General features: G+C 41.2%; 1 protein-coding gene across 7 annotated transcripts in view; it reads right to left on the bottom strand.

Moving 5' to 3' along the window:
* The window catches only part of NEBL (nebulette), a 150,301-nt gene that overhangs the window by 13,425 nt on the left and 123,802 nt on the right, over nt 1-13,074 (bottom strand). For 6 of the 7 annotated variants that reach the window (XM_034402515.3, XM_034402518.3, XM_034402514.3 and 3 more), the window contains 8 exons: nt 10,661-10,771; nt 9,288-9,398; nt 8,913-9,023; nt 8,488-8,592; nt 3,821-3,913; nt 2,970-3,062; nt 2,434-2,538; nt 743-914 (listed from right to left, as the gene is read on the bottom strand). In XM_034402515.3, coding sequence (XP_034258406.2) covers nt 743-914; nt 2,434-2,538; nt 2,970-3,062; nt 3,821-3,913; nt 8,488-8,592; nt 8,913-9,023; nt 9,288-9,398; nt 10,661-10,771 — 901 coding nt within the window. The remainder of the gene's footprint in view (nt 1-742; nt 915-2,433; nt 2,539-2,969; nt 3,063-3,820; nt 3,914-8,487; nt 8,593-8,912; nt 9,024-9,287; nt 9,399-10,660; nt 10,772-13,074) is intronic. The other variant, XM_034402519.3, reaches the window with a different exon arrangement.

Here is a 13,074-nt window from a genome sequence, read left to right as displayed (position 1 = left end):
GTCAAGGTAATTTAATGATAGATTAAAATGTATTTCATTATTGGATTAATTAATATTCTCATTCCTTTAGAGGGCACTGCAATTAGCATTTTTGCTGGGAAACAATTATTGTCTGATAATCTCAAATGACCTATCATTCTAATATGATAAAGAAATTTGATATGACACAAAGGCACGTAACTGCAAGTATCAACAGCATTTCAGTTATACTAATAATTATTTGATGTCTAGCTCAAAAACCAAGACAGACATACAGATTCTTCTATGCAATTTCCTTTATTGTTCTTTACCCATAGATAGAGACCTTGCCAAGCTAAAGCAAACTACTTATACCAGAGGTGGGATTCACGTACCTTCCCTACCAGTTCGCAAATGTGAGTGCATGCACCTCCACTGCGCATGTGCATGGCCTTCTGCACATATGCAGTGCTTGTGCATTACGTCCGGGCAGGTGGGCGGAGCCTCCCGCAGCCACCGCTACAGGTTCGCCCGAACTGGACAGAACCGGCTGAATCCCATCTCTGACTTACATCATTAATCAGAGACTCAGAGAACTTCTAGGGAGGAGCTGTTCTGGCAATTTTCCTTCCGCTCAAACTATCTAAACTTCTCTGTCTTTTGCTCCTCGGAATGCAGTCCTTCCACTTTCAAACTACATTCCACCACATCTTATCATAAAAAATATATAATTAGAGATGGCCACACAAGTTTCTGATTCAGTAAAGTTACCGAGTTGACTTACCCACAATTATTCCAGGTCTCCTGTCCATTTCAACTATATGTGGGTGAACTCCTTTGTATGCAGCATCACTAACCACTTGGGTATTCCGTCTCACCCGTTCAGTTACAGGGTCATCCACTACTGGAGTGAACCCTCTGCCTTTTGTCTTCTCAAAATCTTCATGATATTTGACCTGGAGAAAAATATGTACATTGTCTGAGATTCAAGTATTAAGAACAGTAAATAATTATTGGGCATTGCCATTGGCTTGTATTCAACAATATACAGAATTTCTATCATGCAGAAGCATATTCTTCTTATTTTTCTTCAAAGAAAGCCAATTTGGAGCCAATTTGAGAATTCTCCTCAAATTGGCTCCAGTAGGTCAGTAATGGAGACTACAGAGAGAACAAAAGTAAGGGATAACTGATTCACTTGGCAGATATTATTCCATCAGCCAATGATAATATCTCATTTTGATGCATAGTACACAAGTGGTTAATCATCAACATGCAATTTTTCATTGCCACTATATCTCTTTATCTCTAAAACATATGTCAGTTTCAGTGCTGATCTTTAAGGATATTTTAAGTAATTGCATCATTAGTCACAACCAATTACATTCTCATGCAAGTGTTGATAACTGGCTTAATTTCAAATAATGCTTCCTGTTAATCCACAAATTGCCAAAGTTAACCCAGTTATTACAGGGTCTGTATATAGGTAGTTCTTGATATCTTCAGTTATGCGTATCTATGACTGAACCACAGTTGATAAACAGGTAAAAAGTTTCAGCATCTTGCAATTTGGACTTTATTTTTTATTACTTTACAGATGGAAAAACATGATAAAACAGATTTTCTGCATACATAAAGAACATTTATAAGAGTTAGGTTATCTATTCAGTATTCCTATGTTTGTTCTTCCTGGATTCTACTTAAATAGTGAGTCACAAAAATTCATATGGCTTCTTTGCAGCAGCAAAGTCTGTCTCCCTCCCAATATTAACAGAGAGGCCTTTCACTTGAACCACTGGATGCTAACACAGACCAGTCACAGTGCAGAATTTTACAACAGTAGTGATCCAACAAGATTTGCCACAACCAAGTAAGGAGAAAGAGGAGCACATATAGGTGCATTGCCACAGAATAAATAAAGGGAAGAAAAAGTGATAAAGCTTGTGAGAAGATGAGAGAATGACCATAGTCTCCCAAACACAACCCCCAATTCCTACAGAGTCAAGATTTTATTTCTTATGACTTTGTTATTTACTGGTTTTATATACTGGAATAGAACTCACAAATAAGGAAACTCTACTTTTTTAACCCTTCTCCAAGATCATAATATATTCTGCACAATCCATATATATAACTTTGCAAAACAATCTCAACAACCACATTCAGAATTTCACTTGCACACATGAACCTCTAACATGCACAGGCACAAGGCAGTGTGTGTCATCCTCTCCTGTTAAGCTTCGGGATGTGAAAAGAAAAGCGCCATGTGACATGTGTTTAAAAAGCCACTCAGTGAATTATTAGAAAAATCATTTAATTAGTATTATAGGGGGGAAATTATATTGTTAGCAACTCCACTCCATCAACCACGGTGTAAGAAGAAATCAATTGTGTGCAAAGCTTTGTCTGTTAATTCAGAGTACAACACAGTATTGTTCCTTAGAACATACTACTTATGTGAAGAATCTACCCTACCATTGAGATGATGTTTTGTGTTTCTTTGACATGCCTTAACTCAGGTGTGTCTAGCATCACGCTAGGTCTACCTTTCATTTGCTGCTGATCTCTGCTGTACTTGACCTGTAAAATATATCATTACACAGAAATATTTTGACCACAGTTAACCTTTGAAAATACTAACAATATTGTTATTATCATCAGTAGGACTGCAATCATATGTCTATTCAAAACCTGAATATCAATGATAAATAAGTACAATTACAAATATCAATGTAAGTTACAGTTCATAACATTTGAATGGCTAATGGATGTTATAAAGAAAGATTATTTGAACTTCAAAAAACTAATAGTAGTATTACATAAAAAATGAGATAGAGCTTCAAAAATGCACAACTGTTCCCACCTAATTAATGACACTCATTAGGCCATATGGATGAACGTATCTTTCTGTAGTCATTTTAAAATTTCAAAAATGAAGGATCCATTCTTGATCAAACAGATACATTTATTAATGCAAAACAACCAAAAGAAACAAGAGACAAAGGACTTGCCGAGCTGATAATTTCTTGATTCTTCTTGACTCTTTCCATTTCAGGAGTGACACTCACTGAAGTACCTTTACCAAGCTGTTCTTTATAGCACACCTGATAATTAATGATTAAAACACATATAGCCTGTGATTGAACCATGTTAAGTAGTGCATTGCATTAAACAACATTTGATAGTTAAATTCCCTTTTGCCAGTTTGCTTCAAGATTATTAATACTGCATACTAAAGGATAAAAAGATTGCTGTCTCTCTGGTTCACTATTTGAGGGGGGGAAGGAAAATATGAACATACATAAATATTGCTAACATAAATCTAATTTACTTGAAGGTGAAAGCATTGAAATGGAACTTCAAGTAATCCCAACTCAGTGGAAGTTTATACTGTTCAAAATAAAAGTTCCTAGAAGGAAAATATATACAAAAATAATTTTCTTTCTAAAATATTTAGAACATGGTAAGTGCATAATGATTGCATGAATAATTTCATCATTCATGGCAGAGGCCAACATGTAAAAATCAGAAAATTATTATTAGAAGTTGCAAAATGATCAAAAGTTCTTCAAAATCAGGAGGAATATAATAAAAGCAAAATTATAAGAAAGTAGTGCTGCTCATACTTATAAGGAACTTAGAAAATTTAGAAAAGTCATTTAAAAAGAGCAGTATTGAGAAGAAAGATTTCTCTGCACCGAATTATTACAGGATTTGAAAAATGGATATACAAAAATATCTGTATTTTGAATCTCTGATTCTATTGCAATATTTTATTTCACAACATAGAACAATAATAACATCACTACTACAACTTTTACTATTTATGCAAAGCACAATGTATGGTATCAGTTAAACTTACTGTGCTAATATTTTTCTGATTTTTCTTTACATGTTCAGTCACAGGAGTCTCTGCTACTGTTATACCAGCACCTAATTTTTTCTTGTAAAGTACCTTCATTAAACAAAGAAAATAAAATAAATACACAATTTCTAGGAAACATTTGGGTGAGTGGGGAAAGATCTATTCCATGATTTGAAATTTAGGAGATATTTTAGTTTTTCATGAGATAACTAAATCAACCGAGAAACTCCATTTTTTTCAGCTGTTATCTACTGGAATGCATAGTAGGTAAAGCATTAAAAGAACATTCTTTTAGGCTACAGCACTACTTAAAATGCTTCATAGGATACATGTGAGCCCAAAATAACTCATTTCAAAATAAAGTCAGGAAATGATTAGAAGAACCATCCATGCTGAAGACTGAAACTAATCATTCATTGAGATTTGGCTTCAAATGCTCCTACAGATAGATTACTTTGGAATGAACCTGAATTCAATATTGAATTTAGCATGTAGGCACCATATTTTATCATCTGCCCTTAGACAAGAAACTGTAACAGTCTTATTTATATCAGAATTGTGCAGTAGAATACCTGTCTTACATTTCCTGAAACTTTTCTTCAACATCATGAAGAGGCAATCAGAGCTCATCAAAGAAACTTTAAAGCATTTTAGATTTTATTTTGTTGTTGCTAAATGGCACAAATTATACTATTTACAATAGGAGGGGGTTGTTATATGTTGCATATATCCATTATTCTCTTTGATGAGTAATGCCATTGTTGTGAACATAAGGATTGACAAACACCTTGTACAATGTGATAATGTGGAGTATCTGGTAGAAGGCACAGAGAAGAAAATGCTTATGGAGTTCCTAATCAGCAACCATGTAGTAATTATATCCTATTTGGTGAAATGGTTCTCACCTTAGGTTACAGAAAACACAATTGGGAGAAATATTAAAACTTCCTTAAACTCTTAAGATTCATTTCAATCTAGTGGTTTTCACAGTCGATTCACTCAGTGGTACTATAAACTTTTGAGTGTCCTAAAATAACTTATACCACTTAAGCCACTTAGTAAATTTTTATATAGAACTTTAGAATCAGAATAATAGAGTTGGAAGGGATCTTGGAGGTTTTCTAGTCCAACCACTTGCTCAGACAGGAAACCCTATACCATTTCAGACAAATGGTTGTCCATCTCTTCTTAAAAACTTCCAATGTTGGAGCATCCACAACTTCTGGAGGCAAGTTGTTCCACTGATTTCTAACTGTCAAGAAATTTCTCCTTAGTTCTAAGTTGTTTCTCTCCTTGATTAGTTTCCACCCATTGCTTCTTGTTCTACCCTCAGATGCTTTGAAGAATAGTTTGACTCCCTCTTCTTTGTGGCAACCCCTGAGATACTGGAACACTACTATCATGTCTCCCCTAGTCCTTCTCTTCATTAAACTAATCTTACCAATTCCAGCAATTGTTCTTTGTGTTTCCAGTCCCTAATCATCTTTGCTGCTCTTCTCTGCACTCTTTCTAGAGTCTCAACATTTGTTTTACATCGTGGTGACCAAAACTGGATGCAGTATTCCCAGTGTGGCCTTACCAAGGCATTATAAAGCAGGACTAACACTTCACGTGATCTTGATTCTATCCCTCTGTTAATGCAGCCTAGAACTATATTGGCTTTTTCGACAGCTGCAGCACATTGCTGCCTCATATTTGAGTTATTGTCCACTAGGACTTCAAAATCTCTCATAGTCGAACCACTACCACCTATACTATAAGTGTTAATTTGGTTTTTCTTGCCTAAATATAGAACTTTACTTTTTTTTACTATTGAATTTCATTTTGTAGATAGCGCCTAATGATCAAGTCTTTGTCAAGATACTTCTGAATCTTAAGCCTATCTTGAGGAGTGTTGCCTACTCCTGCCAGTTTGGTGTCATCTGCAGATTTAATGAGTTCCCTATCTATCTCCTCATCCAAATCAATTAGTAACTAAAAGTACTGTTTCCCTCCCTATTATCTTTTTAAATAAATAAATACTATGATATGTCACCCATGCATTTTTTAGTTCTTGCCTCTCTAGCCAAATTTAAATAATTTTAAGGCAGACTTTCTTAGTCTGCATCTTTATTAACATGTTGTAGGACCTCAATTCCTAAAAGCTTAATCTGCTTGGACAAAATCTTACCATCTCTACCTTAAATACTTAAAATTAACTATGGTAAATATTTCTTAGAAGTATAGATGCAGACTTTACAGATACAAAAATCAGCTGACTGATAGAAAAAAGAGCTGAGAGGAGGATGGGGGAGAAAGGGGGGGAGGGAGGGAGAGAGAGAGAGACAGATCAACAAAAATACCAATTTGCATTTATTTATTTATTTTATTTATTTGTTTAAATTTCTATACCGCCCTTCTCCAATGTAGGACTCAGGGCGGTGAACAGCCAAAGTAAAAACAAGACATACATACAAAACATACAAAATCTAAAATCTGTTTAAAATAATTAAATAATTTTGGCCGTAATTAAAACATTCCAATTTAAAATCCGTTTAAAATTTGACTCAAGCCAGCCCAGCTAGTTGAAATAAATGGGTTTTTAGGGCCCGACGAAAAATCCGGAGGTCTGTTATTGTACGTAGCTCTGGGGGGAGGTTGTTCCAGAGGGTGGGCGCCGCCACAGAGAAGGCTCTCCCCTTGGGGGTCGCCAGCCGACATTGTCTGGCGGACGGCACCCTGAGGAGGCCCACTCTGTGGGAGCGTACTGGCCGGTGGGAGGCTATTGGTGGCAGAAGGTGGTCTCGTAAGTACCCCGGCCCTAAGCCATGGAGCGCTTTAAAGGTGGTCACCAACACCTTGAAGCGCACCTGGAAGACCACCGGGAGCCAGTGCAGCTCGCGCAGGAGAGGTGTCACGTGGGAGCGCCTCGTCGCCCCCAAAATCCCCCGCGCGGCCGCGTTCTGGACCAGCTGGAGCCTCCGGGTGCACCCCAGGGGGAGCCCCATGTAGAGAGCGTTGCAGTAGTCCAGGCGGGAAGTGACGAGTGCCTGAGTGACTGTGCGTAGGGAATCCCGATCTAGAAAGAGGCGCAACTGGCGTATCAGGCGGACCTGATAAAAAGCCCCCCTGGCCACGGCCGCCAAATGATCTTCTAACGACAGCCGTGCATCCAGGAGGACGCCCAAGTTACGAGCCCTCTCCGTGGGGGCGAGTGATTCGCCCCCAATAGCCAGCGATGGCGTCAGCTGGCTATATCGGGACGCCGGAAGCCACAGCCACTCGGTCTTGGAGGGGTTGAGTTGGAGCCTGTTTCTCCCCATCCAGGCCCGCACGGCCTCCAGGCACTGGGACATCACTTTAAGGGCATCATTGGGGTGGCCTGGGGTGGAGATGTACAACTGGGTGTCATCAGCGTACTGATGGAACTCCACCCCGAAGCCACGGATGATCTCACCCAGCGGCTTTACATAAATGTTGAACAGAAGGGGCGAGAGGACCGACCCTTGTGGCACCCCACAAGCAAGGTGCCTCGGGGTCGACCGCTGCCCCCCTGTCAACACAGATTGCGACCGGTCAGAGAGGTAGGAGGAGAACCACCGCAAAACGGTGCCTCCCACCCCCAACCCCGCCAACCGGTGCAACATGATACCATGGTCGATGGTATCAAAAGCCGCTGAGAGGTCTAACAGGACCAGGATAGAGGAGCAACCCCTATCCCGGGCCCTCCAGAGATCATCCACCAATGCGACCAATGCCGTTTCCGTGCTGTGCCCAGGCCGGAAGCCGGACTGGAGCGGGTCTAGATAGACAGCTTCATCCAGGTACCGGGGAAGCTGTTGCGCCACCACACTCTCAACAACCTTCGCAATGAAGCGAAGGTTGGAGACTGGACGATAGTTAGCCAAAACAGCCGGATCCAGAGAAGGCTTCTTGAGGAGGGGCCTCACCACCGCTTCTTTCAAAGCAGCCGGCAGGACCCCCTCACTCAAAGAAGCATTAACAATCTTCTGGAACCAGCCTCGTGTCACCTCCCGGGAAGCCAGTACCAACCAGGAGGGACACGGGTCCAATAAACATGTGGTCGCGTTCAGCCGTCCCAGGACCCTGTCCATGTCCTCGGGAGCCACAGGATCGAACTCCCCCCAGATAACACTCTCAAGACCTGCCTCAGTCATCCCGTCTGGACATACCCAGTCAGAGGCCAGCCCTTCCCGAATCTGAGCGATTTTGTCATACAGATACTGCACAAAATCCTCAGCTCGACCCTGCAAGGGGTCATCCCGCACTTCCAGATGGAGGAGGGAGCGGGTCACCCTAAACAGGGCGGCCGGGCGATTATCTGATGACGCGATAAGAGCGGCAAAATTTACATCTTGATTGTGAGTTATGCTTACTGAATCTCAGTTATTTGCAGTTAAGTACTGGTAGATGGAAAGTATAAGATAAAGGGAAGGTTTACCTGAATTAAATACATTTCAGTCACCTATTGACACACGCATGGTTTTTTTCATGGAACCAGTATGAAACTAGTTCCCAGTTCAAAATATTAATTCCAAAGATGCATTTTGTACTAGAGAATTTATACAAATAACATGCACATTTCTACCATGTTCTGAAACACAAGAGAATTAATTCAATGCTACATATTGCAAAATGTGTCTATTATAATTACTGCTACTTACAGCACTGATATTTCTTTGTGCATTTTTAATCCTCTCAATTTCGGGAGTATTTGGCACAGCAGAATAAGTACATAGCATCTTCACTGCTTCATCTTTATACTTCTTCTGAAAAAATATCCCACCATTTATACACACTTAATATACCAACATTAATTGGCAGTTTAAATTGACTTAAATTTGTTTACATCGATCTGATTTCCATTAGAAAAATTAATTCTTGCTGTCATGTTTAAATGAACTGGGCCATTGTAAACTGGGCATTAAAGTCTGAATAATTAATTCCAGACTGTTCAGTTACCTCAAGTTCCAAGAACTATATGTGTAGTTCTTAAAAATAAGACTACTATCAGAATAGGCACCCCTACACCCAGGAGAATATCCCTATTCTATGAATGTTTCTTAATTATTGCTCATTCTCTACTCACCTGACTAGCTATTTCAGACGCCTTCATTGCTCGCTGTATGTCTGGAATATCTGGGCCTATTAGCATTCCTTTCCCTTTGATTTCAGTCTCCAAGTCCTTCATGTATTCTTTCTGCAAGACATAGCACATTAAAGAATTCTGAAATATATGCAACCTTTAGTCATTTGTATCCATACTTGTATGAGCTTTCAAAGATTTTATTGTAACACAAACTAAATTTCTGATGCCTGGCTGCACTTCCATAGGATTTAGTTTTATTATTTTTGTATGTTTTCTATTCTCAAAAAAAAAAAAAAAAGAACGTTGTCAAAACATATTTTAAGGGACCATTATACTTTATTTTGAAAGCCACTGAATGTTCTGTTCTGGACTAACCTGGCTTGCGAGATCATAAGCTTTTTTTGCTCGTTGTATATCAGGCGTATCCGTGCCCACTTGCATTCCCTTTCCTTTAATTTCCATTTCTAGATGTTTCTTGTATTCTTTCTATAAAGAACAGAACATGAAATAATCTGATCTCCCAGTATAACAGCTTCAGCTTTTAATACAGAACTTTCTTTAATCTATGTGCTTTTATTAAGTGATATACTAGAACAGGGGTGTCAAACTGAAGGTGCTTAGATGTGGTCCAGGGGCCACCCTGGAAACAGCAAAGGACCAGCCCACGGTGCCTCTGCCAGCGAAAACAGAGATTGAGAAGGCTGCGTGTGACCCTCATAAGTTTCATTTTTGCTGGCAAAGGGTTGCAGGAGGCCAACGCAGCCAAAAATGGAGATCAGGAGCCCGTTTTCACTGGCAGAGCACTCAGGCCACCACAGGCGCCCCCAACATGAGTGACATCAAGATGGCCACACATCCCCTCATCCCCCCTGGCCCCCCAGTAAAACACAACCCTGATGCACAGCCCTCAATGAAATCGAGTTTGACACTCCTGCACTAGAAGATAAAAATGTTTTATACATTCAGAACAAGGACTATAGGAAACTTTCTGATATATTTTTCATATCCTGTTACTATCTAAAAATAGTAATTATAAAAGGTATACAGTATCCTATTCCTATAGTATCCTATTGATGCATATGAAGGTGAATACCAGATAAAGAACCAGTGGCTGTGATTTCACATTGTTGTAAATAAATAATGTTAACAATAACAATAATTTATTAAATGTATATGCTTTATAGGAGGTCTCTAGCACCCTGAATTGCATTTGAAAGCAAACTAGCAACCAGCTTGCAAAGATGAGTTGTTACATGGGCATAACAAGGCATAATGAAGCAGGCCCATGCATTGATGTATTCTGGACCACCTGCTTCTGGGCAATTTTCAAGGACAGACCCATTTAGTCAAGCTATGAGTTGGCCAGGGCTTGAGTGACTGCATGAAGGGGTCCAACAATCAGTTTACTAATACCAATATAATGTAGTAATATCATACACTAAATCAGTGATGGTTAACCTTTGCCGCACCGAGTGCCGAAACTGGAGAGCGCCGGAGCACCAGAACCTAGAAGAGAGCAGCTGGCCGATGCACATGCGCCTGGTGGCCAGCTGCTCTTCTGGGTTCCGTCATGCATGTGCGCACTGGCCAGCTGTCTTTTCCAAGTTCCCAGAATGGCAGCTGGCACTGATGTGCATGTCCACAGAGTGGGCTCTGTGTGCCACCTCTGGCACACGTGCCATAGGTTTGCCATCACGGTACTAAGTTATAATGTTTTGAATTATGCTTTGAAAATATCTTAAGCAAACCTGGCTTGCAATTTCAGATGCTCTTTTTGCTCGCTGTATTTCAGGAGTATCAGTGCCAACTTGCATTCCTTTTCCTTTAATTTTGGTCTCCAGATCTTTCCTATATTCTTTCTGTGAATATAAGAATATATATTGTAAACTCACAAGCATCATTTTGGGGATGGGAGGTGGGGTAGAAGATAATTTTTAAAATACACATATATGGATAATCTTATGACCTATACAAGCAGAATTGAGGGTTTATTCTCTGAAATAGGCTGTTTTGAAATTGTAAAATGTATATAAGTCTACAATAAACATGTTTGAGAATTGCCTATTTAAAAAGTCATTGTGCATCAAATCTCTCTCTCTCTCTCTCTCCCTCCTCCCTCTCTCCCTCTCTCATCTTTCTTTCTTTCTCTCGCTCCCTCGCTCCCTCATTCCCTTCCCCCCACCTCCTTCTCTGTCTCTCTCTTTATCTCTGTCTCTCTTCCTCCTCCCTCCCTCCCTTCTTCTTGTAACTTATAATAGTATTAATTTCTAGTAAGATATTAATTTTGGTATATTTGTCTACCAATATTTTAAGCATATTTATTTATTTATTTATTTATTTATTTATTTATTTATTTAATTTTTATGCCGCCCCCTCTCCCGAAGGACTCGGGGCAGTGAACAGCCAAAATTAAAAACACACAATACAAACATTAAAATACTTTAAAACGAAATTAAATTTATCTTTGGCTTTCCAATTTAAAACCCCTTACCCATAAAATTCCCCAATTAAAAGATTTTTAACCCAGCCCGGCTTGCTGAAATAAAAAAGTCTTCAGGGCCCGGTGGAAGGTCCGGAGGTCCGGGATCAGTCGTATCCCTGGGGGTAGCTCATTCCAGAAGGCGGGTGCCCCCACAGAGAAGGCTCTTTCCCAGGGGGTCGCCAGCCGACATTGCCTGACCGATGGCACCCTGAGGAGGCCCTCTCTGTGGGAGCGCATTGGCCAGTGGGAGGTTATCGGAGGCAGAAGGTGGTCTCATAAATAACCGGGCCCTAAGCCATGGAGCGCTTTGAAGATGATAACTAATACCTTGAAGCACACCCGGAAGACCACTGGAAGCCAATGCAGCTCGCGCAGGAAAGGTGTCACGTGGGAGCACCATGTTGCCCCCATAAGTACCCGCGTGGCCGCATTCTGCACCAGTTGGAGCCTCCGAGTGCTCCTCAGGGGGAGCCCCATGTAGAGAGCGTTGCAGTAGTCCAGGTGGGAAGTGACGAGGGCATGAGTGACTTTTATGAGTCACTCATTATATGAGTGACCATATAAGGAATGCTTCATTACTTTGAATGAAATTTTATATTATCTCAAGTATTATTTACTTGTTTAAATATAAATAATTAATACAAAATGATTTCATGTAATAATATTCTCATATACATATCTATTCTGATCAGGGCCTGAGCTATCGGCCGATGTTGTGCAACGCCAGGTCCGTGATAAATAAGGCCTCCCTCATTTATGACCTTATTCAGGAGGGGGGAGCGGACGTGGCGGGTATTACGGAGACCTGGTTGGGGCCAGAAGGGGGGGTGCCCCTTGTTGAAATGTGCCCACCAGGTTTCCGGGCATTCCATCAGCCGAGGGCTCAGGGTAGGGGCAGGGGGGTGGCAGTTATTATTAAAGAAAGTCTATGTCCGAGGGAGGCCACTGTACCTCAGATAGCTGGATGTGAGTCCCTCCTTGTGAAGTGGGGTTGTGGGGTGCAGATGGGCCTGCTGATTACGTACTTGGCTCCCTGCTGCGTGGCAGCGGCCCTGCCCAAGCTACCTGATGTGATAGCCGGGGTGGTGCTTGATACCTCCAGGCTTATGGTTATGGGGGATTTCAACCTGCCATCTGTCGGCAAAACGTCTATAGCAGCTCGGGAGTTCTTGGCTTCTATGATGACCTTGGACCTGACCCAGATGGTTCAAGGCCCTACTCACATGGGGGGACACATTCAGGACTTGATTTTTGTCTCTGGTCAGTGGCAGAGTGATCTGGAAATAGGGGATTTAGTCATTGAGCCCTTGTCATGGTCTGATCACTCCCTCCTTCGCATGGACTTTCAAACTGCTACCCCTCGCCGCAGGGAGACGGAACTGACTAGGTGGTTCCATCCCAGGCGCCTGATGGACCCGGATAGCTTCCTGACGGAGCTTGGACCATTCCCTGAGGCTCTGGCTCATGGCACAACTGAAGAACTGGTGGCCGCCTGGGATAAGGCAGCCGCTGGAGCTTTGGACTGCGTCGTTTGCAGCCTCTAACCCAGTGCCGATCTCAATTGGCTCCTTGGTTTTCCGAGGAGCTGAGAGAGATGAAGTGCCAGAAAAGATGCCTGGAGAGTGATTGGAGGGCCAGTCGCTCCAAATCTGACCAAACACTGGTGAGGTCTCATATTAA

Source organism: Pantherophis guttatus, chromosome 4 (assembly GCF_059756535.1).
Source record: "Pantherophis guttatus breed Tessera chromosome 4, ASM5975653v1, whole genome shotgun sequence".
Lineage (NCBI taxonomy): Eukaryota > Metazoa > Chordata > Lepidosauria > Squamata > Colubridae > Pantherophis > Pantherophis guttatus.
This window is presented reverse-complemented; position numbering and strand designations above follow the sequence as displayed.